This window comes from Protopterus annectens, chromosome 10.part0 (genome assembly GCF_019279795.1).
Source record: "Protopterus annectens isolate FY-2018-M chromosome 10.part0, PAN1.0, whole genome shotgun sequence".
NCBI lineage: Eukaryota > Metazoa > Chordata > Ceratodontiformes > Protopteridae > Protopterus > Protopterus annectens.
This window is the reverse complement of record NC_056744.1, coordinates 653,302,465-653,327,709: the sequence shown is the minus strand read 5'-3', so window position 1 is coordinate 653,327,709 and position 25,245 is coordinate 653,302,465. Positions and strand designations below refer to the sequence as shown.

The following is a 25,245-nucleotide window of genomic DNA, read 5'->3' as shown; positions in this document are numbered from 1 at the left end:
AAGTGTTTGAACAGGTGCATACTGAAAAGGCTATTACACTCAATGATCAGCCAAATGTTTGGCAAGTACAGTGGAATAATTACATCCCTGGATCTGGATGCAGTAACTTTAGATATAAGCTGTGCAATGAAAAAAGGACATCCTTACAACAGTAGATCCATAGTGATAGAAGAACAGTTCATTGCTGATATACATTCCCAGATCCCTAACTACGGGATCAATTTTTATGGCTGTTTTGTCAATGTGATAGTTACTAAATTAGTCACAATTGCCAAAGGATATAATTCTACAATTACACTTATTGGCATTTAGTTTTGATAAAACACTGAAAATTTCAGTCAGTAAATAATTTCAGGTACATTAACACACTTAATAACTATTAATACACGCCGTGTTATACTATCAGATTTTTAAATGAATAACAGAAATATTTAATGGCTCTTGACTTTTATCTTTTGTCCCTGATGATTTTTAGCTTATGCCTTGTTTTATGAATACAAAGGCTGGAAACTATTCTTGAACAAGAAAAGCTCTGAATACCCATCACCTAAGATTTTCACCTTGTGCCCTTTTACTGACTTACAGAACTGATTAGAAAGGAAATGTATATGCTTTATTCTCTGTATTCTTTGATACCATTTAGATTCTAGCCTGATAAAATAACTTGCCAAAATCATTACGGAGTTTTATTAGTGATTAATAAAACATACCTCAGGTTCTGAAGCAGGGGAGTACAAACAAGCATCATCTTTGTAATTTCCAGCAGCTGTAATCATCACCACTCCTTTATGAGACATTGTCCGACAGGCCATATTCAGAATATTGCTATGCCCTCCAGTAAAGGGAAGGAGTATTATCAGAGGACTATATGGCTGTTCATTCAATGTGTTCTGGATGAATTCCAGGGCTGTGTGAGAAACAAATGCAGAGTCAAGAGTAGTCAGCCTGTGACAAAGCACAACTGATCAACTTAGATTTGGCAGTACCAACAGCGGAAAAAATGCTCCACTTCAAGATTTGATACAAAATGTTTTCCACCTTCAGCTCAGCTATAGAAACAGAATATTTTTGATTTCCTCAGCTTTAAACAGTTCACCAGGAGGTAATAGCTTCAATGTAAGTGTTGGACACGTTTAACAACAGTCAAAAGTAACAGTCTTACCTTACAGGCTTTTTTAACAATCAAAAGAACAGTTTTTTCTTTACAGTCTTTTTAAACAACAGCTAAAACAGCAGTCTTAGTCTGTAGAAGTTTAAACAGCAAAAACTAAAGGCTTAACTTTACACTATCTCTCTTTCTTTCTGTTCCTAGTTAGAAGAAATAATTTATCTAGTTCCATGATATTGATTTACAGACCAACATAGTCCTACAAACAGCAACAGTTTTCTCCAGTCTGCCCAGCTTTTGGGAAGAAGAAATAAAAAAAAATGTTTCTCTAGTGTGTCTGTCTAAACAACACAGTCCACTAATAAAATCCATAGAAAACTCAAAACTTACACACAACCCGAGACTGAATCAGCTTAAATTCTTCAAAGTACCACTTAAAGGGTACTGACCCTTTTATTACAAAATAGGCCAAGTACATTTATATCTTACTTACACTTTGCTGATCAGGTTAGTCCCGCTAGGCCAATATCATCTTTACAATGGAGACTTGAGGTTGTATTCAGACTGTCCATGGAACATCCCCTACAATTTTCGATAAGTGCCATGGGATCTTTTACATCCACCAGGGCTACCACCAAGTGTGGCAGATGGGGCCCTCAGTTTAATGTTTCATCCGAAGGATGGAACTCTGGTACATGGCCCTCTGTTTAATGTTTCATCCAAAGGATGACACACTCAGGAGTATAACACTCTCCTTATGTTGCACTGCAGTATCAGTAAAGGAAAAATAGTTGAATTACCTGGTGTAGGAATAGAACCGACAGCATTCTGCACCAAATGTGACCATCCTACCTATTGAGCTCCTGAGACTGCCCAATTGTACAAAAGCTTTACTTATCACACAGCAAACCACGTACTCTGTCACAATGGAAAGAATCCAGATATCAGATACAAAACATCAGATGAGTTAAACCTATCACCTTGTGCAATGTATTATTTGAAAAGTCATTGCTGTTTAGCAAACTAAGTAATAAATCCATCAGATGCAGGATCTTTAGGAAGGCCTTTTTAGATTAATATGCAATACCACATTTTCATGTGTGCAGCCATCATGCAGATTTGTGTTTGCTGGTCAAATATCTTTACTGGAATCTGTTCAATGTAAATTAACAAAAATTAACCCAAAGTTTAAGGAATTTCTCATATAATCAAAGATCATAGAAATTTAATTTATTTCAATATTACTTATGTTGAGAAGTCGGCTATGACTGCCTTTTAAATGTTTATAAGTCTTAAATTCTGCAAGTCATGATAGACTGGAACATATGCTCATTACCACAAAAGGTGAGATGTCCACTTAAAAAAAAAAGTATATCAATTTATTAGCAACATGAAAAGGGGTATGTTTGTAACTCACTTTATGCCTAGACTACTGAATAAACTGCATCAGGAAGTTTAGAAAGCCTAAAACCTACACAAATTTAAATTAAGGATCTACTTGCTTTCTGGAGTTAATACATTTAAATATAACACTATACAGTAATTGCTCTTTGATTACCTTTGGGTTTGAACATTGGTTTGATAAATTTATGAATTCTTTAAGGATTACAAAATACTGAAGAAAAATGTTTAATATATTTACATCATGGCAAAATAGTCATGGCAGAAAGCTTGCTCAGCTCTCCTATTGAAGCATTTATCATAGAAATACGGCAGTCTATATATTAGCTTTGGGAATGTGAGGCTTTGTGGGTTTAGTCTCTCATGATGTCATACCAGGAGCTTTCAGCTCAAAAAGAAAATTAAGGGGAGTCATCCTTACAAACAAATTAAAATACAAAACCAACACTTTTTGCATTGAAAACTAAACTGTATAATGTGCTACTGTATAAAGGTAAGGTGGTTATACTCAGCTTTTACCCATCTTGATGGGCTTGTTATTCACATTTGCTTCAAAAAGTCAGCAATACACCAGCAATACATTTTAATAAAAATGTTTAAGTACTTTAGTTGTAATTACTACAAATAACGTCTTTATAAAACTAATAAATCTGCACAGCCTATATAGATTAAAGGGAACTGGTCATGTTTGGATGCGTGTTTATTTTACAATTAATTTTCCTGGTTTATGCCTCCTGATAAAGTTGCAAGTGATTTTGTAAAAAATGAAGATTGTAGCGTGCTTTCTATTTATTTATTTAGTTTCACAGTTTATTCAGTTTTTCTCAATAGCTACACCCAGAAAATGATGTCATGGTAGGTAATGAACAGTGATTTACATACAAAGGCAAAGCATTGTGGGTAATACAAAATAACCTAGCGCTATAGTGGAGCTGCTTCTTATTTACATCGTAGTTTCACTATTACATCATCATGTGTTCATTTTCAGTCTGAGGAGTTCCATTACAAGAATTAGTTGACAACTTATTTTTTCTAGGAAGTAAGAAATTACTTCTGACTCATTTAACATGGAACACAGCTGTCTATACATTAATACAAGAAGTGAGGCATTATGGGTTCAGTCTTTTATGATATCGTGATAGGGATTTTCAGCTCTAATAAAAATATTCAGGGGACTGTCCTTACCAATGAAATAAATCCCAGAAGACACTTTCAGCATCACAAATTCTATAATTTAGTATTGTATATGGTAAGGAGGTTATACCAAACTCCAAAGGTTTGTTATTTACCTTTGGTTTAGAATGTGACATGCATTCAGCATGCAGTGCTCACTAACGAACCAAGTGTCAGAGAGACAGTATCATCTTACTCAGCTACACAGCTTGTTTTTATATGCTCCATCTCATATCACTTTGCAACACACTAAATGATACAAAGCTCCTAACCTACTGTACTTACAAAATTTGAAGACATGTTGGCAAACCCTGTATGACAGTGTAGTGCCAGCTGTAGTTGTGAAGCAGCAAAGTCAAAGATGAGTGAAGGAATGAATGTGAACAAAGCACACAGGGTGACATGAAGCCACACTACATGCATGCAGTAAGTACCCAAGCTCTTACAATGATACACATCATTAAGTGCACTTTACAGGAAAAATAAGAATAAGCACAGCTACATACTTCACACGTGACACCTGCAAGCAATGTTTTAGGACCAAACTTCTTATTTAGTAAAGTCTCTCTTCTGCTCTTAAACTGACCCTGTGGTGGGGGCTCCAGCAAGGCATGGAGATACTAACAAGCCCCTGGCAGAATGGGTATAGTTGGAGTCTGTGCCAGTAGACAAGAGGGCTGCCGCAGTGTGACTGCAAACTGCAGAAAGGAAAACTCTGTCTGCTTCTTGTGCATATGTACCCAACAACTATTAGGAGAATTTAACTTACTTGGAGAGTGTGGGTGCACTACTTGAAAGGCTACCAGTTTCTGACTCAGTAGTCTTACAAGGTGACTTCAATGTTCACAGGGAGAATGATGGTAACATCTATATGGGCATGACTGGGATATAAAAGGTCCTGCTGCAGGGACAGATATGTATCCCACAAACTACCCCCTTCTCTGGAAGAGGCTCCCCATCCATGTGAAGCAGAGTTCCTCCCTATATCTGTGATGGACAAAGGCAGTCTGTAAATGGTTTATCTCACAGGCCACTGCTTGTAAATGTTTCATCTCCCAAATCCCTGCTTACAGTTATCAAGGGTACAAAAACTTGTCAAAGATTTGGGATGCATGTCTAGGCTTAAAAATGCACTTGTGGTCATTAGCCTAGTAAACACCTGTGCACCTATGAACATCTACTGTTATATATCATACAAGATAAGCAAAATTACATAAATTATTCAATTCCTGCCTTTTGTTAAACCTCATTTCTCCTCCAAAACATTTTTCTGCGTGTATTATTCCCACAATTTCCATTTTTTTTCTATGTAATTTATTCATACCCTTTTCTAAAGATCCCATTTCCTGTTCTTTTATCTCTGTTACCATATTAACTACTTTAGTTACAGTCAGTTTAGATTTTAATTTCCATTTCCTAGCAATTGCTTTGTTTGGCATCCACCAGAATTAAACTTGTCAAGGCCTTACTATGTTTAGGCAATTCATATCCTGTATCCCATCTCAAAAAAATTAATTTCTTTAGTTACATTTACTTGCCCAGTATTCTTGGCAGAGTACTTTGTATGGAATTTTTGAAGTCTGCCATCTTGTTACACCTTCAAACATATGTTCTCAGTTCTTCCCCATCACCTCCTCAACTTTTGCCATTTACCTGAGGAAAAATTTGTTTGGAGTCTGCTTGAGATATAAAAGTATCTATGCAAACCCTTCCAGGCAAAAATCCTAAATCCTCTAGATTTTGATGCATATTTGGGAGCCATACGTATGTCCTTGCATTGTTTATTTATGAATTGCATACATAATCTGTCTTCTCAATCTTTTCTTACCTCTTCTGATTGATTCCTATAGTCATCATACAATATTTTATATGGCCTACTAATTACTCTTTTTTAACAGTGGCTTCTGTTCATGATTCAATTAAAAAGACAAAAAGTGCAGGTCTTTCCTTTAGGATTTCCCTACCCCCTATCCCTTTCTCTTTGTCTATACTCTGATATCAATCCCTGATAGGGAAGGAAATCACTAGCCTGCAGTCCGAATGTCTTCCTGGCCTCTTCCATTCTATCACCTTTCCTCCTTGGTTCCTTTACCACCTTCATCCAGTAAATGTCAGCCCCTCTTGTCTATTCTCTGTACCCTAACTGCAGTCATCTCTATCAGCAGAATCACTTTTCTCCATTCCTGTATTGGCATAGTTCTTTGTTTACTCTCTACTACTTTATGAATATAATGTTTCTGTCTTTTAATTTCTCTAAATATCTTGGGTTTCTATTACCATGATGGAAATGGACCCCATTCCTAAGGCAAAGTATGATTAAAGTTCATGAAATTAGTATTATTTCAATCTTTGATGTCAGCCAGAAGTGCTGTTCAGAGCACCCGCAATGTGCCTAGTGATGACTCCTTCTGTAATTTGTATGGAGTTACATGTATTGGTAACATATATAAATATGACTGTAGATTCTTTTTTATAAGCTCCATTGCTCCTACTACTATTGGAAGTGTCTGGCTATCTTTCTTCCACATTCGTCTCATTTCTGTCTGCAAATCCTGATATTTTATGACTTTGTTTCTCTTGGTATGCAAGACATTGTAGTCAATCTGTGTGGCGATTTCAATGATCAATGTTACTTTTGTCTTCTTTTCATGGACCACTATATCTGGTTTTCTAGCCCCTATCTTTTGAACTGTTGGTAATGGATGATCCCATGTAATGTAGACTTCATAATTTTTTATGACACTTTGTGGGTCATGTTTCCAGTGTTTTTCAGCCACTTCAATACCATAGTGCTTGCAAAATCCCCAGTGCAACAGGCTTGCCACATTATTATGCCTTTCAATATGCAGTGCTTCTGCCATTAGTATGTCACAACCAGCAACGAGGTGTGCAACCCTGCATTCGTTCCTGACCAACATGAAGTTCTTCCAGAAGTTTTCTACATTTGCAACTATATTTATATGCATTTTCCACATTTCTTGTCTTCTGATCTGGTCCTAATCCTTATATTCTTTCTTTTGCTTTTTTGTCACATTCAGATTAGTATCTACTTCTGGTTTGATTTCCATTGCTGCTCGATGCAGATATGCTTCTGCTAGACTAAGCAGGGAAGTCATCTTAAGATTTATTCTCCTCATCCTTCAAAACTTTCAATACATTTGGATCCTGTGAGGTCAGCAGATATGTGTGGAGTCCTACGATTGCAGATCTATACATACAATCAATTTCAAGGAGGCCCATCCCTCCTTCGGAACGGAGAATATATAATCTTGGTATGCACTGATTTTTATAAATCATTTGGTGAACATGAAGCATCCTTCTTGTTTTCCTAACTACTCTATCCAATATATTTTGGGGTCAGTCAATCACTCCAAAACTGTAAGTTAGGACAGGAAGAGCAAATTTGTTTATATCTTGGACTATGTTCCTAGTATTGTTTTCAGGATTAATTTAAGTCTTCTAAAGTATGCCTTATTAAGTTTTATTTGGATTTGTTCATGTTTTATTGTTGATTCTTCATCAATTCCCAAATATTTATATACTCCCTTTTTCTCAAGTTCTTTTATATCACATTCTTGTCCCAAACTGATGTTTTCTTGGTGCTGCAGTTTTCCTGCTTTAAAGATTGTTTTTGCACATTTATCAAGATCAAATGACATTCTTATATCATCTTAAAAAGTTTTGACAACTTGCAGTTGTGCTTTCAGTTCCTCATCTAATGAGCTATACAGTTTTAAATCGACAAAGCGAAGATGATAAGTCTTTACACTTTGTTGTTTTCTAGGAACCAAATTACAGCCTTGACCTTAACCCATTAAGCAATCTACTTAACAGCTTAGGCCATGACTACAATGTTCTGTCCCTTTTTAATTTCTCCAAGTCTTTTGGGTTTCTAATACCGTGACAGGATTGGACCCCATTCCTAAGTCAATGTATGATTAAAGTTCATAAAATTAGTATTGTTTCACTCTTTGATGTCAGCCAAAAGTGCTCTTCGCAGCAGCCGCAACGTGCCCAGTAATGACTCCTTCTGCAGTTCGTAAGGATTTACATGTATTGGTAGCATGTTGATGGAAGACTCTTTTTTTTATAAGACCCATTGCCCCTACTACTATTGGAACAATCTGGGTATCTTTCTTCCACATTGCTCTCATTTCTGCCTGCAAATCCTGATATTTTTATGACTTTGTGTCTCTCTGTATGCAGGACACTGTAGACATTGGGTTTGGCAATTTCTATGATCAATGCTATTTTTGTCTTCTTTTCCTGGACCACTATATCTGGTTTTCTAGCATCTATCTTTTGAACTGTTGGTAATGGGTGATCCCATGTGATGTAGACATCATTTTCTATGATGCTTTATGGTTCATATTTCCAGTGTTTTTCAGCCACTTCAATGCCATAATGTTTGCACAATCCCCAGTACAACAGTCTCACCACATTATTATGCCTTTCAGTATACAGTCCTTCTGCCATTAGTATATCGCAACCAGTAAGAGGTGTGCAACTGTTTCCAGTTCTGTTTTACAAAACTTACATTTGTCTGTTTCCGCGGTGGTGCAGCAGTTAGCATTGCCGCCTCACAGCAAGAGGTTCTCTGGTTCGATCCTTGGCTGGGATGCCTTCTGTGTGGAGTCTGCATGTCCTCCCTGTGGTCACGTGGGTTTCCTCCGGGTGCTCTGGTTTCCTCCCACATCCCAAAGACATGCTGTAGGTGGACTGGACACTCTAAATTGGACCTAGGTGTGAGTGTGTGCATGTGTGTGCCTTCTGTGGAAGGTTGGGAGCCGGGCTGGCAACTCGACACTGTAAAACTCCACTGACAATCATGAGTGGACAGGTGATCCGCTGTGGCGACCCCTAACCGGGAAAAGCAGAAAGAAGAAGAAGAAAATTTGTCTGTTTCTCCCATATGTTCAATAGACTTTGTAAACCAACGTGTACATAGCCCACTGTCTTGGGACACTAATATTAACCTTTCATGTCTTGGTTTGAATTCACTTCTCCTTAACCATTCCTGCATTTGTTCCTGATCAACATGAGGTTCTTGTTCTTCCAGAAGTTTTCTCTACTTGCAACTATATTTATGCATTTTCCACATTTCTTGCCTTTTTATCTGGTCCTTCACCTTTTATTCTTTCTTTTGTTTTTGGCACATTCAGTTGCTGCCTGATGTTTATCTACTTCTGGTTTGATTTCCATTCCTGCTTGACGGCAATACGCTTCTGCTAGATTAAGCAGAGAAGTCATCTTAGATTTATTCTCCTCATGTTTCAAAACTTTCACTAAGTTTGGGTCTTGTGAGGTCAGCAGATATGTGTGGAGTCCCATTACTGCAGATCTACATGTAATTATTTTCAAGGAGGCCCATCCCTCCTTCAGAACGGGGAATATATAATCTTGGTATGCACTGATTTTTATAAATCATTTGGTGAGCATGAAGCATCTTTGTTGTTTCAATATCTAATCTATCCAACACGTTTGGGGGCCAATCAATCACTCCAAAACTGTAAGTTAGGACAGGAAGAGCAAATTGGATTATAGCTTGGATTTTGTTCCTAGATGTAACGCTGTTTGCAGGATTAATTTAAGTCTTCTGAAGTATTCCTTACTAAGCTTTGTTTGCATTTGTTCATGTTTTATTGCCGATCCTTCATCAATACTCAAATACTTATACACTCCCTCTTGCTCATGTTCTTTTATATCACATTCCTGTCCCAAACTGATATTTTCCTGGTGCTGCAGGTTTCCGGCTTTAAAGGTTGCTTTTGCACATTTATCAAGACCAAATGACATTCTTATATCATCTGAAAAAGTTTTGACAACTTATAATTCTGCTTTCAGTTGCTCATCTGATGAGCTATACAGTTTCAAATCATCGACAAAGAGAAGATGAGAAGTCTTTAGACTTTGTTTTTTTCTTGGAGCCAAATTATAGCCATGGCCTAAGCTGTTAAGTAGACAGCTTAATGGGTTAAGGGCAAGGCAGAATAGCAACAGTGACAAAGAGTCACCCTGGAATATCCCCCTTTGAATTTTTATCCCTTGGATAATAATTTGTCCTTTATTATAGTTTAATTTATTTTATTTATTTTTATTTTATTTTATTTTTAAAGATTGATTTAATTTTCATATTTTTATTTGGGAGAAAAAGAGGGAAACAGAAACAAAGAGCTACATAATATACATAAAATGACAAAAAAAAAAAAAAAGGAAGGAGAAAGGAGGGGAATGCAAGGATAACATATAACAAAACAGGATTTTAATATAATAATAACATAAGGATTTCTCATTCAAGAAATAAAAAAAAAAATAAAAATAAACTTTTTTTTATATTATTATATATATATATATGAGAGAGAAAGAGAAATATACAGAATAAAAAAGAGAGAGAGTAGAGTCAAAAAAAAATAAAATCAATAAAAAAAAAAGAAATAAGGAGGAGAAGGAATATTAGAGAGCTAGCACTTATAAAGTGATGATAGTGATGATTAATTGCAAAGTGGTCTGCCACTGTTTCATGGTCACTATAATGTAGCCGGTCAGTGTAGAATGTATCTTATACATTTTTAAGCACTCTTTTATCCACGAATGTGGGATACTATCAAATGCTTTTTTGTAGTCAATCCATGCCATACTTAGATTCTTCCCCTTTTTACAGTTCTCCACCATGGCTTTATTTAACAACAAATGATCCTTTGTTCCATATGACTTTCTTTTATTGCCCTTTTGTTCTACTACCATAATTGAGTTTTCTTCTAAATGACTATAACCTCTGTCGGAATCAGTTCCCGTGTATAGTTTTGTATGTCGTCGGAAGACAAGTTATTGGTCTATAATTTCTGGGATAGCTTGCAGGTTCATTCTTAAGTAGAAGCATTGTCTTACCTGCTGGTTAGCCAGGATGGTGTCTGGGGTGCACATATAAATAGTTCTTACCCATGGCTAAATCTTTCTGCAAAGATGTTAATACTTTTAACCAAAAGTTCGGTACTGCATCTGGGCCTGCGGTTTTCCAATTAGAGGCTTTTCTTAAGTTTGTTTCAGTCTCTCTAGCTGTTACTTCATCCTATTTCATATCCTGTACCTTTAAACTTCTTATTCTTTCTTTTACTTCTTTTATCCATTTAGCATCTTTGTTATGTTCTACAGGATCTTCATAGATACTTCTCCAAATTGCATCTATTTCTTCTTTTTTTGGCAGTCTTTCAATTCCTTTTACCTTGTTTCCCAATTTGCTATAAAACTTTTTTGGGTTATCAATAAATTGCTTATTTTATACTCTTCATTTATATTTATCTCATCTTCTAAGTTTTTCTGCCTGTGCTGAAATTTTTTGGTTTGTTATTTGCGATAGTGCATGACAGATCCTGGTGTGTTCTAATATTGTGCATTGCTTTTATCACATCTATCTTTTTTAGTATTTTTGTTGATCTATTCTCTCTTCTACAGTCTAACAGTGACACTTATTGTCTTAATTGCTTTATATTTTTCTCTATTCGATACTTCCATGATGGTATTCAATTTCTCCCCTTCCTTTCCCTCACTACCCTGTGTTCTTGCGGTAGAACTTTATCAGTTATTAGTTTAGTTGCACAGTAATATATGCTGTTTACTTCTATTATGTTGCATGGGTCTCTATGGTCAGTCCTAATTACTGTGTTCATTTGTTTTATCAGATTTGTGACTTTTGGGGTTTTATTGACCTTCTGCAATCTATTTCTTTCATTGATCTTAATATATCTATCTTTGTCAAGTAACTCAAGCAACTATTCTCTTAGTTCATTTTCTTCTAGAATGAGGACACATCCTTTGTTTTCCATCTCCTGTGGGCATTCTATAGAAAGTTCTATAGCATCTTCCTGGGGCACCTTCTCTTCAATTTCATCCTGTGCCATCCGTTGCTCTGTCATATGGGAACTCATTGGCCTATCATTCCTCAACACTGACTGTATCAGAGTTTCCACAGTTTCCTGTTCCTTCCTTTGCTGTCTAGCTTCAGGTGAACATTTATACTGGTTTCCTGTGGAAGGCTCCAAAATATCTTGCTATGGCACCTGAACAATTGCTTCCTCTTCCACTGGTTTCCACTTAATTTGGATATCCCCTGCTCTGTCCTGTTGTGGTGCTTTCTGTATTACATTTTCTACACTGAATCATTCACTTTGCAGGTGCTGCATAACCTAAATTTCTGTTTCTTTAACTTCTCCATTACTGATCTCCTTTTCTGCTTTTTCTCTTAGTCTTCTTATTTTTTGTATTGTAAAGTTTTTCATACCCAGATTTCTTTCCCTGTATTTCTCTTCAAATATCTTTGGTGCTGCTCTTTTTGTATTGGTTAGTTTTGCTTTCTCCTTTGCATAAATATTACACCATATTAAATCTCTTTTCATTTCCCATGTCCATATTTCTTCTTCAGATGTCTCCTGATCTTCCTGCTTCTCCTTATTCTGGAGACTCACTCCATCTTGATGTGATGTCGTCTGTGTTAGACCTTCTACTATAATGTTCTGTATGACTGTTATTATTCTCTTTAAGGATTTGTGCCCAAAATTCCAGTCTTTCCTTATTTCTTGAATTAATCCCCTGCTTTATCATCATCCCTTTCCACTGTAAATTATAATTTTCAGCTTGTGTTACATATAAGACCCTTAATTATGTAGCTCTAAAATATCCCTTCAAATCAGAAAATCCTAAATGTCATTGTTCTATTGGAGGATCAACTTATCCCACTTCACTCTTGCCCTCTTCCCCTCCTATATAAAATCCTTAAACTCGTTATTAATTACTATCCACAACTTACCCTCTGACTGATAAAAATATGCCTGACTTGTATATAAAACTAAATGGACTAAAACATTTTTTACTGCTTGTAACTTGCTATCCATATCCATTGGCAAGAGCTTCCAGTTCTCAGTTTTTGTGTTATCTTTTGTTTAGTCTCTTCCCACATATCCTTAGCTGCCATAACTGACTCTTTAATGCAGACTCCTAAATACTTTGCTTTATCTTCTCCCCATAAATATCGGTACTGCTGAACCAATGCGTATGTTGGTACATAGTTTATAGCATAGCCTTTCTTTGATCTTCATTAATTTTATATCCCATAAAAATATGGAACTGTCTCATACCATTCCACAATAATGCGGTCCTTTTCTGATTCCATCAAGTACAAAATAATATCATCTGTAAATAAAGCCAGTTTTTCTTGATTGCTGCACCAATCATATCCTTGAATTTCTGGGTACCTTATTTTCACTGCCAATGGTACTAAATATAAAACAAATAACAAAGGGAAAAGTGGACATACTGCCTGGTTCCTCTATTCAGACACAACTTATCACAGAGGAATCCTTCCACTTTGATTTTTGCCTCTGATCCCTCATGTAGCCTAATTAACCTTAGTACTGTATCAGGAAATGCAAATGCTCCTATTGCCCTACTCATAAAGTTCCAGCTTACTTTGTCAAATGCTTTCTCTGCATCAAGACCTACCAAAAACAGTGGTATTTTCTTACACTCTGCTTCCCTCTGGATCATTACTGTTGTATTATTATTGTCAAATGTTTGCCTCCCCTGCACAAACTACATTGGTCTAGATCTGTCCATTTTGACATCACCTATGCCATTCTTTTAGCCATTATAGACATAGACATTTTATAATCATGGTTTAAAATTGAAATGGGTACATATGACATTGAGTCAGATGAGTCTTTATTGTCTTTAGGTATAACGGCCACCACAGCTTTCTTCTAGGATGCTGGTGCCTCCCCTCCTTTTAAAATACTGTTAAACAAAGCGTTCCAGATCTTTACCACTTTCTACCCTCCTAGCTTCCAAACTTCCACTAGAATACCATTTATCATCACCAGGGCAAGTGTTGACCAGAATGGGACATCTTCAGACAGCCATCAGGTGTGGTTTGAGGGTTTTTGTCTTGCCCTAATGTTGCTCCCACAGGCACTCAGCTTGCAAAGCAGAAAGGGAACAAGCAGTAGGCTGACTGTGCTTGATGTCCCTCATCTTCACAAACGACACTGCGAGGAAGCAGTCCCGCTCCTTTCCCTGAAACATGGGAAATAGTACCTCCTAGTTTCCACTGGAGAAATCACACTTCCTTTTGTATTCCCCAAGCACTCACAAACCTTCTCCCAGGACAGATGAGCAGGCCACAAGCCTCTACTCTTTTCCTTTCCTGTTTGTCTCCTCCAGAGCTGGAACTTGTATCAAATATTGGTCACTGGGGGTCACAACAGGGGCTCCATCACTGTGAACTATGGAGCTAGGACTTCAATTAGTATGTTAATAAAATACAAGGATTTGTTATTGTAGCTCTCAAACTTCCATCTCCAAAATATGGAACACTAACTGTCATAAGGTGGAACAAATGGGCAAAATGTGGAATACATACCAGTGGCTTACTAGCAACTTCAAGTGGGAAGCTCACAGGATGGTTGAAATGGGTTACTTTATACTTATAAAATGTTCATTTGATGAGTTAATATGATTCCCTATTATTTACTATGGATATGAGAAAATTCTTAACACTGAATGTGTGACAGACCCTTCCTTTGTGAAAAACGAGAAACAAGGACTTTTTATGACTCACACTGAGGAATGTTCCTCATAATGAGGTACACTTGAGAGGTATCTTTGTTACTAGATATTTTTTGAAGAACAGAAAGTATGTTTCTGTAATATTTGGTATTAGTTAACAGCTTTAGCTTACACTGTTCTGTCACAAAATCATCGGTTTTAGGCAGGAAACAGTAAAAATTTAAGGGAAAATCAGATATCCATGAACAATCTCAGAAACAGTTGACAGTGATGTCCAAAACTAAAATGTCAGCACATTATCAGAGTAAATTAAATGGTATGTCCCATTGATTAGTATCAGTTCTGTTCCTGCAAAGCATTCTACTGCAGGAACAAGTGGAACTAAAGCACAGAAATGGTACAGCTACATCTAATCCATATGCATTCTTAGCACAAAGCCTGATTTAGATGAATTTTGTTACAACCAGGCACAAAATAATACAGCCCACACTGTCAACCATCTTCTCTAGCAACATTTTCAGTATCAGTCTTATTCAACATATACAAAAAGAACATACATTATGAATAGCAAAATGTAATAAAAAAACAAACTAAATGGGATAGATCTTTATAACAAACTACACTGATATTTATCAATCAGTTGAAGTGAAATTTCATCACCACTGTAAGTGAGAGAAATTTAAGACATTGACAATGATTACATAATGCAAAACAAATTGGTGCCTTGTGTCTCTGCTGGAGAAGTAGAGTTATTAGTTTTGTTTTGCTTATTTTCTCCAGAATTCCACGTTTTTCTTGAATGACAGAACAAAAGGAAATGATTTTGTTATCACTGTGCAAACCATTTATGTGGTTTATCTATTAAGTAAACAAAATTTTGATAGTAAACATGTTGTGCCACTTTAGTTAGACTTGACAGATTTGATCGCATCAAGTGCTGTGAATCTTGATATATATGTTGTAAAACGAAAATGCATGATCTATTTCTTTTGCATTTACTCTACAAAATCTTATATATATATATATATATATATATATATATATATATATATATATATATATATATATATATATATATATATATATACATATACATACATGCATGCATACAGTATAAAATATACAAATAGCTCACCTGCCAGGCTTCCACTGACCGTCCCTTTGCCTTGACAGTTTAGCACACGGAGACTGCGAACATTAGCCCCTCTTGCAATACCCGAGTCTCGGCCGTTCACCACTCCTGCTGTGTGAGTTGCATGACTGTTACATTTGCCAGCCTGTTGAAAATGTGTTCAATGCATGTCATTTAAAATCTGGCAGTGCTACAACACAAATTAGCAATACATAGTTCTGGTTCAAAACCACTGAAATTTGACAAAAGGACAGTGAAACAGCAGACAACAGGACAAATGCACTGTCATATTATGAATATATAGTTAAGTTTACAGTTTTATTAGCCCAATGAAGCTTCTTAAGAAGAAGTCTCAGTGTCCACGATAAACTATTTATCTAGCTGTATATTCTACAATTTTAGGAAGGTCATTTAAGTATTATAAAAATCAAACTTGGGTTATTAATCTACAGTTCATTACCTTAACCCATTAATCTTCATTCAAGTTCATGCAAGCATTTTAAAAGAAGGAAATAAACAGGGAAGCATCAAACTGGTGTAGTGACATCACTACTTAACATCAGTGGCACTGCAAAAAAGTGTGCTTTTCAAACAGAATATCATGATTTGCAAAGGCTAGACACACTACTGAAGACATGTGGTCAGTCACATGAGGAGTTATGAGGCAGAGACAAAATGGAAAAGTCTGTAATTTAAAACTGCATTCTGAATGTCTTGTAGACAGTGTTTATTTGGGGTGAGGTGGGCACTACAGTGAAATAGTGGACTGCCATAGGCTGTTGTTATGCCTGATCCCACAGGAGAAGGGCTTCCGTGACCTAAGGATGGACACCCTGTAGGACGCTATTGTTCCTATAAAATGGATTTTGCATTTGTTTTAATGTATTCCTTTGCTTTATGTATAGTATTTTAGTTTTTATACAACACATATGTTTTGATATTTTGTCAGAAAAAAGCTCCTGAGTACATTAGGGGATTGCAGTTTATGTCTGGGAAATTAAATGTTTTATTTATTTATTGTATTGCTGATTTTTAGGATTCTTATCTTTTTAAAACCTAACTGTCACACTTTAAAAAAGTAAGCTGCAAGTCATACAAAAACAGTAAATTCAAAAACTCACTGTTCTGCACCTTGTCTATGGATGTAGCAAACAGCCCCGGAGTCACCAATAAGTGCTTCACCACTTGCCAGCATGAAACGGATTTATTGTAACAAAGTTAAAAACATATTCATTGAATTAACACGATGTAGCTGTTTTGCTTTATATGGCTAGGAAGGTTGGTTAACTTGATCAGTATAAAGGATACTGTTTCTTTAAATTTCTTTAAACTTTTTAAAACATTTTTGGCGCCAAAAAAAGTTTATAAGCTTGAAGTATTGTATTTTGAGATGTTCTGATGAAGCCCAAGTGTTTTGGGTGAAAGCGCTTAACTTTTTCAGTCAATTTAATGTAATATTTGGAACTTTTTTAAAATGTTTTTAACTTTGTTACAATAAATCCGTTTCATGCTGGCAAGTGGTGAAGCACTTATTGATGACTCCGGGGCTATTTGCTGTATTCGTTTGTTTCCGAATTGGATTATATTCTGTTGTCTATGGATGTGTGTATATAGGTACCCATCTACCTTTTATTAAATGTTCACTACTTGATCACAGGTTTCTTTTGCCGACTACATCTGCACAGAAGACAAGAACTATGGTAAAGCTTATTCTGGTGATTGTACTTCAGGTTCTGCATACAGGGTTGATCTTGTCCTCCTTACATGGACGATGATAAAGACCATTACACTGTGTTGAAGGAACAGCTTTGATGTTTCTGTATCAATTATTCATTGCTTGACTATGTACATGTTCATCCACTGGTGATACAATTATATAAATATATGCTCATATGTTCAAACATATATATATATATATATATATATAAAAACAGTGTATATATATATATATATATATATATATATATACACACACACACACACACACACACACACACACACACACACACACGCATTTAGATATAGATGTGTATGTATACACACAGCAACAGTTCCAAGATCCACAACTGGTATATCCAAGTACAGCAAACTTTCTCAATAAAGCAAAAAACACACTGAACTGTAGAAACACACAATTTAATAAAACAAAGGTTTCAGGAATAAACAATTCCCTTCTTCAGTGTATAAAAAACAATGAATGAACTCCATTTTTAAACAGCATTTAAAATAAATTACATGTTCAAATTTCCCCAATAGTCTAGAGCAAACAATTACATTCACTAAACTCACTTTTAAAGATACAGCATAACAAACATCACTTTAAGCTCATTTGTTTAAGATTTAGAAACAGGCTTTAAAGTAACCGTTGTATTCAAGCCTGGATAAAAATTCATCGTTAGGTGCAAAATCCATTCATATTCTATTAATTCTAATTTATTATTATGATCACCTCCCCTTATACTTTTGGTAAAAATTTGTATTACTCTAAACTTAAATATATGGTTTAAACCACAGTCTATCACATGTTTAGCAAGTGGATTCGTTTGTACATTTCATCTAATATCTGATTGATGCTCTATGATTCGGTCTCTCAACCTTCTAGTTGATTTAACTACATAAAAACAAGAGCATGCAGAGCAAGTCGCTAAGTATACTATATAAGTTGTGTTACATGTAGCTGAACGCTTAAAGAAATATTTTTTCTTGTTTACTGGATGTACAAAGTCAGTGTCAGATACAATAAACTTACAACTACAGCAATTTAAACATGGAAAAGTACCTTTCTTATTCATATTATTAAGGTAAATATGTGTATCCATGTCCTTATAACATAACTTTTGTTTTAGGCTTTTACAATTCCTAAAAGCAAAGTGGGGCTTCTCATCTATAAAATCTTTTAATTCAGACATCACTTGTAAAATCTCCCAGTTCTTAAAAATTGCATCAATTATAGGAGAAGATGCTCTGCTACAATTCGTAACATACCTTACGTTCATACTTCCTTCATCTGAATTTCTAACTATATCCCCTTCAATGTTAGAGAAATAAGGTTTAGCTTTACGTTCTCTTTCATAATTTCATTTTTTATAGCATTTAGTAGATCTTCATCATAACCTCTCTCTCTAAAATCATTAAGCGTGTCCATAGTCTGTTTGTTCCATGTTTTTAAGTCTGTATCAATCTTGCTTACTCTTGGCAACTGACTTTTAACCATACCCCTGAACATACAAGCAGGCTGCATACTTCTATGATGAAGGTATCTATTAGCCTGGATTTCTTTTCTATGTATAGTAGTATCTATCTTGCTACCATTCTTAATGACACAAACATCTAAGAATTGTATTTGTTCTATAGAATAGTTAATTTTAAACTTCATGAAATTAGTGGTGGTGTTTAAATACAAAACAAAGTCACATAGTTCTTGTTCAGTGCCATTCCATAACATAAAGACATCGTCCACAAATCTCTTAAAAAATAATATTTTTTCATAATACCATGTATTTTCATTAAATATAAATTCAGATTTCCATTTACCCAAAGACAAATTTGCATAGGTATTAGCTACAGAGGTTCCCATCGCTACCCCTGATGTTTGGTAAAATATTTGTTTATCAAGTAAAAAGACATTGGTCATAAGAACTATGTCTAGTAATTCACAGATGGTCTCTACTTGTCTAGAAGTACACTTTCCATATTTAACCATATATTCACGAACTGCCTGAATCCTATATTCACGGAGAATAATGGTAAATAATGAATTAACATCTAATGTAACAAATATAAAATTTGTGTTAGAAACAGAACTATACCAGGTGTACAATTTTTGAATAGTCACCTGTGTCTCTTATATAGTTGTTTATTTCATTCAAAAATGGTTTCAAAACATTTTCTAGGTAAAGTGAGATAGGTTCTGTTACCCAGCCCTTTTCAGAGACAATTGGTCTCATAGGAGGGCGTGCCAGACTTTTATGCACCTTCGGCAGCACATATAGGACTGGCGTGACAGGACAAGGTACTGAAAAATAGTTCTAAAGTTCTAAAGATATATCCCCTGTTAATTGAAGTTCATAAATATAACTATTAACTCTAAAAAGTAAAGACTTTAACTTATTAACATCAATTCTAGAAAAAAAAACAGTGTCATCAGTTAAAAGATCATCCGTTAATTCAACATAGTCACATCTATTTAACATAACTATGGCGCCCCTTTTTTCTGCTTGCTTAATAACAATGCTCCGCTCTTTCTGTAATTTCAACAAAGAAGCATATTCAGCTTTAGAAAGGTTAAAGTGTTTCCCCCACTCTCTCTTTTCATACAGTTCTCTTATTTGCTTTTCGCAAATATTTTGAAATGCAACTAGTAAGGGAGGACTTATCGGTACAAAAATGCTTGCTTTTCTGTATGGACACTGCATTTGCCCAGTGTTCATAAATATTAATTTTAAAGTCAAATTTCAAACAAAAAGTTTCAAGTCAGTCAAAGCATTTTCCAGCGTATCACAATTAGATGGAATAAAATTAAGTCCTTTACTAAAATTTACTTAAACAAATGAGCTTAAAGTGATGTTTGTTATGCTGTGTCTTTAAAAGTGAGTTCTGTGAATGTAATTGTTTGCTCTAGATTACTGGGGAATTTGAACATGTGAATTATTTTAAATGTTATTTAAAAATGGAGTTCATTCATTGTTTTTATACACTGAAGAAGGGAACTATTTATTCCTGAAAGCTTTGTTTTATTAAATTGTGTGTTTCTACAGTCCACGTGTTTTTTGTTTTATGTATACATACACACACACACACACACACATATATATATATATATATATATATATATATATATATATAAAAGCATAAATAACCAGTACGGTCACCAAGGAATCAGGCATAAAAATGTTTTAATTCTCAAATGAAAAACATTAAAAAAACAAATAACTATAAAAGAGATGAGCACTTTTGGATTCATCCATTAACCAATCAAATGCAATGTTGTAGCACACACCATAGACAGTCTTTATAAATGGAAATTATAAAAAATATTTGAATGGAAACACCTGTTACATCATGGGAGGTGTGTCCTCCAACATTGCATCACATTGGTTAATGGATTTTAAATGCTCAATAAGAACTTTATGGTTAAAGGATTTTAAATGAACAATAAGAACTTTAGACTAATGTACTTTTTATTAGATCTGAAGAAGGGTCAGAGGAACCCGAAAGCTGACTAGCTGAGGTAATTATGAAGTGCTCTGAAGGAAAAAAAAGGCCACACTGTATGTTTTAAGACAAAAAAATTAAGAAATGAAAATCGACAGATAGGTGTCTACATTCAGATTCACCAAATTAATTGGTGAGGTATAAAATTTGCAGTTTTCAATAATCTTTAACTGTACCTTCAGCTTAGTATTTTTTACAATGTTTACTCCCAACAACAATGAGGAATGTGACTCCACAAAATGACTACAAAACTATTTTCTGGGTAGAAGATCTCACTTGTTTTGGCTTTTAAAAAACAGCAGCTGTCATATTTTTGAACAGTATTGAAAAAACAAGTAAGTCACAATGTTTAGGAGAAGACATTGAAAATTAATAAAATTATAAGGCTCTGCTTGCCAGACTAGACACAGTCTTATACATTTGGTATTTTTCGATACTTCAGCCCAGGATTTCATTACGATTATTTTGTAACCCTAAATCATGACCAGTGTTAGATGGAAGATCAATCACCAGGTAGTAACTTTACAAATCAAGTATGAAATGACCCTTACGGAACTATACAATGATAGTGTCATAGTTCATGACATGTGGCACTGGAAAATGCATATTAAAAAAAATGTAGGGCTAAAAAGACAGAAAATGTTCACAGCTCAGAGCTGCTAACCCTGCCATTCCTCATCATCATCTTCTTTTGGCTGTTCCCATTAGGGGTCGCCACAGCGGATCATCTGTTTCCATTTCTTCCTGTCCTCTGCATTGTGCTCTGTCACACCAACCACCTGCATGTCCCCTCTCACCACATCCATAAATGTTATCTTAGGCCTTCCTCTTTTCCTGTTAACTGGTAGCTTCATCCTTAGCATCTTTTTCCCAATATACCCAGCATCCCTCCTCAGTACATGACCAAACCAATGTAATCTTGCCTCTCTGGCTTTGTCTCCAAACCTTCCAACCAGGGCTGACCCTCTAATATACTTATTCCTAATCCTGTCTACCCTCATCACACCCAATGCAAATCTTAACATCTTTAACTCTGCCACATCCAGCTCAAACTCTTGCCTTTTTGTCAATGCCACTGTCTCCAACCCATATAACATAGCTGGTCTCACTACCCTCATGTAGATCTTCCCTTTCGCTGTTACTGGTACTCGTCTGTCACAAATCACTCCTGACACTCTTCTCCACCCACTCCATCCTGCCTGTACTCTCTTCTTCACCTCTCTTCCTCACTCACCATTACTTTAAACTATTGATCCCAAGTATTTAAATTCAGCCACCTTCGCCACCTCTACTCCTTGCATCCTCACCATTCCTCTATCTTCCCTCTCATTCACATACATATATTCTGTCTTAGTCCTGCTGACTTTCATTCCTCTTCTCTCTAGAGCATATCTCCATCTCTCCAGGGTCGTCTCCACCTGTTCCCTTCTCTCACTACAGATCACAATGTCATCTGCAAACATTATAGTCCACGGGGACTCCTGTCTGATCTTGCCTGTCAACCCATCCATCACCATTGCAAATAAGAAAGGGCTCAGAGCCGATCCTTGATGTGATCCAAACTACACCTTAAACGCATCCGTCACTCCCACCACAGACCTCACCGCTGCCACACTACCCTCGTACATATCCTGTACCAGTCTTACATACTTCTCTGACACTCCCGACTTCCTCATATAATACCACAACTCCTCTCTAGGCACCCTGTTATATGAGTTCTCTAAGTCTACAAAAACACAATGCAACTCCTTCTGACCTTCTCTGTACTTCTCCATCAACACTCTCAGAGCAAACATCGCATCTGTAGTGCTCTTTCCCGGCATGAAACCATACTGCTGATCACTAATCATCACGCCCCTTCTTAACCTAGCTTCCACTACTCTTTCCCATAACATCATAACCCTGCCATTCCTATTTGTTCTTTATTTACACTGATCCTGTAAATGTTTATCCTGGCCTGCTATCCCCCATGCATTTTCTCTGGAGCATGTTTCTTGAAGCTGCCGTCATATGTATTACTCATTTCACTGCTAGCAGTTAAACATGTTTTCTATATATTTTACTTAAATCTTCACCTCAATCTCTTTATCCATCCTAAATCTCCATTAAGATTAAGTTTCCCAGGTTCCAAGATGGTGGCAACAGTGTAAGCAACTGAAAACAGAGCTCTGGGCAGTGGACAGTTTAAATTAGCAAAAAACATGCAAACTACTGTAACCTGATAAAGAAACTGCTATCTGAATAATCTCGGATATCCAGAAGATCAAAAAGGAAAAAGAGAAATGAAGTAAAAGGGAGAAAACCTGTAAAAAAACTCACAGGGAGATTGAAAGCAATGTGGTGGAACACAGCTGGATAAGCAGATAGTAATGGCTGCAAAAGAAGAACACTCTTCATTCACCCTAGAAAGAAAGACTGACCAAATATATTCTGAGATGTTCAAGACAGCAAGTCCCTGTTGGATTATATAGAGATAAATAACAAAAATCCGCAGGAAACAGAAGATGTTTTAACCAGGCATTCAGCAGAACTAGTGCATATGTAAATGGCTGAAAATGAGATGAAAGGAAAATGGCGATAAAGCAATTAAAATATTAACAAATTGCATATAAACTGGCTGAAACCAAGAACAGGTTATGTACAGACAATCTGAGGTTTACAGCAGTACTGGATCAAACTGAAGGGAAGGACTGTAAAGAGTTTATGAGAAAATGCCTCGGCACATGGAATAGACTTTCTATTGAGGATATAAAAAATAGAAAGAGAACACAGAGTAAATATTCCCAAGGTGATTCTAATCTATGCTGTTTAAACTGCAGACACATCAGCTAAAGGAGGAAATTATTTCTATTTTGAGGAAGAAGGGAACAATCTTTATGCTTGGAAATGCAAGAGTTTAGATGGACAATGACTTTTCATTAGAAACATAAACTAACAGAGATGCTTTGCTTCCTCCATAACACTCTGCAGAGAAATGCAACTTTATGTAACCTGCTTTACTTTTGAGTGTTTTATCCACTTGAATTACAAGTGGGAGACTCCAAAAAATGCACTGGGAACACTTTTTAAACAGGATTAATGTATAATATAATAACACATGATGTGATTGCTTTGATGTGTGAACTGCATTCTACATGAATTTAAAATGTAAAATCAGCAAGTACTAGACAGAATATTTGATTAATATGAATGTAATAATATAAGTATTATAAATCAAAATTTCACTTAATTTCTATTTAACTTAATGGGGGAACTCATAATGCACGTCTGTCTGATGAAAGTCACTGTTTTCAAACTGGAAATTGTCTTTGTTGCTTTTGCTTTTAATACTATGACAGTGCAGAAGGGAGGAGGAGGACAGAAGTAAATGACTGATAAATGAGAAGGGATATTAAACAGTGATCCAGTGGCGAATGACAGGTGCTTCCCCTATCAGGAAGCAATAGTACATATTTAAGTAGCATCACTCTATGAGTGCTACATTTAAATACTGACTTTTAGTTGCAGGGTGTTCTTCCTGAGTCCTTGTAAAGACTCCAAACAATTTTGGTTTTGATTTTGTATGTGTGTGTCTTTTTAAAGACATGGGAAATATGTATACTATTTCTTTTTGTGCCTGGTGGTCAAGTGGTGAATGAAAGGTGTTTCACCTATCAGGAACCAAGGAGTACATATTTTAGTAGTGTTGCTCTAAGAGTGGAAATTGCACGAATGTGTCAACAAGAAAATGCAGAGATGCACTTTGCGCAGCTTTGTGTAACTGAGTGCTAGGTGTCTGGTGTACTCTGAATTCAAATGTGTTTTCTAGGGTAAGTTTTTATGATGTATCATAACATATATGTAGTAGTTTGAGAATCATACCTGTTAGTAATAACCTATGGACAGCCTATGGACAGTTTTAATACAGCAACATTCTCCTGAATACGTGCAGAACAATTTTAAGTTTATAGAAACATTTTTAATTATTAGTTTTATTCTGTACTGATGTATTTTGTATTTATTAAGTTCTTAGCAACAGTTTTAATGTTGAATTTTTGGGGATAGCTGATTAATTATTATTGTAGATAGTGATTATCACCAGACATATTGCATTTAATATTAACAGAACTTAGAACTAACAGTATCAGTGAATACTTGTGTGTTTGAAGACCTGATTAGTAGTTAGAATTTAAGTGAATGTAGTAACTGTGGAATAAATTTAAAGAATATGTCAGGGTAAGTGTTTTAACAGTGTTAGACTGCTAGACTTAAGTAATATTATTAAAAGTAAGGACTTGAAAGATAATTTAAACTGTAAGTGTTTAAATATGAAAACTTTTATTTCTATAAAAGAATTTACATCAGACTCTTTTGAGGATGTTAAACACCATGCAAACAAACTGTTAATAAATAACTCTGCCCTTACTACTATTAATAGCAACCTTAATTAGGACAAGGTTATGACAAGTATGTAGGAAAAAGCAAAGGTTAAAATAAAGAGGGACTTTAAATGGCCCAGATGGTGCAAGGGTTAAGAAAAGAAAAAAAGGATGAATAAAAATTAGAAGAAATGTACTGAAAAGGAGTTAAGTTATAACGCGTTTAATTAAAGTACAGGGAGTGCAGTTATGCAAAGTACTACTAATAGTGATAATACTTTAACAACATATGGGGAAAACAC

The 25,245-nt window shown here is 35.5% G+C and overlaps 1 protein-coding gene across 1 annotated transcript in view; it reads right to left on the bottom strand.

The window, feature by feature from the left end:
- PCSK9 (proprotein convertase subtilisin/kexin type 9) overlaps positions 1 to 25,245 on the bottom strand; it is a 243,288-nt gene that overhangs the window by 170,651 nt on the left and 47,392 nt on the right. Inside the window, exons 5-6 of the mRNA XM_044085507.1 lie at positions 15,375 to 15,516; positions 711 to 907 (exon numbers count right to left, since the gene is read on the bottom strand). Coding sequence (XP_043941442.1) covers positions 711 to 907; positions 15,375 to 15,516 — 339 coding nt within the window. The remainder of the gene's footprint in view (positions 1 to 710; positions 908 to 15,374; positions 15,517 to 25,245) is intronic.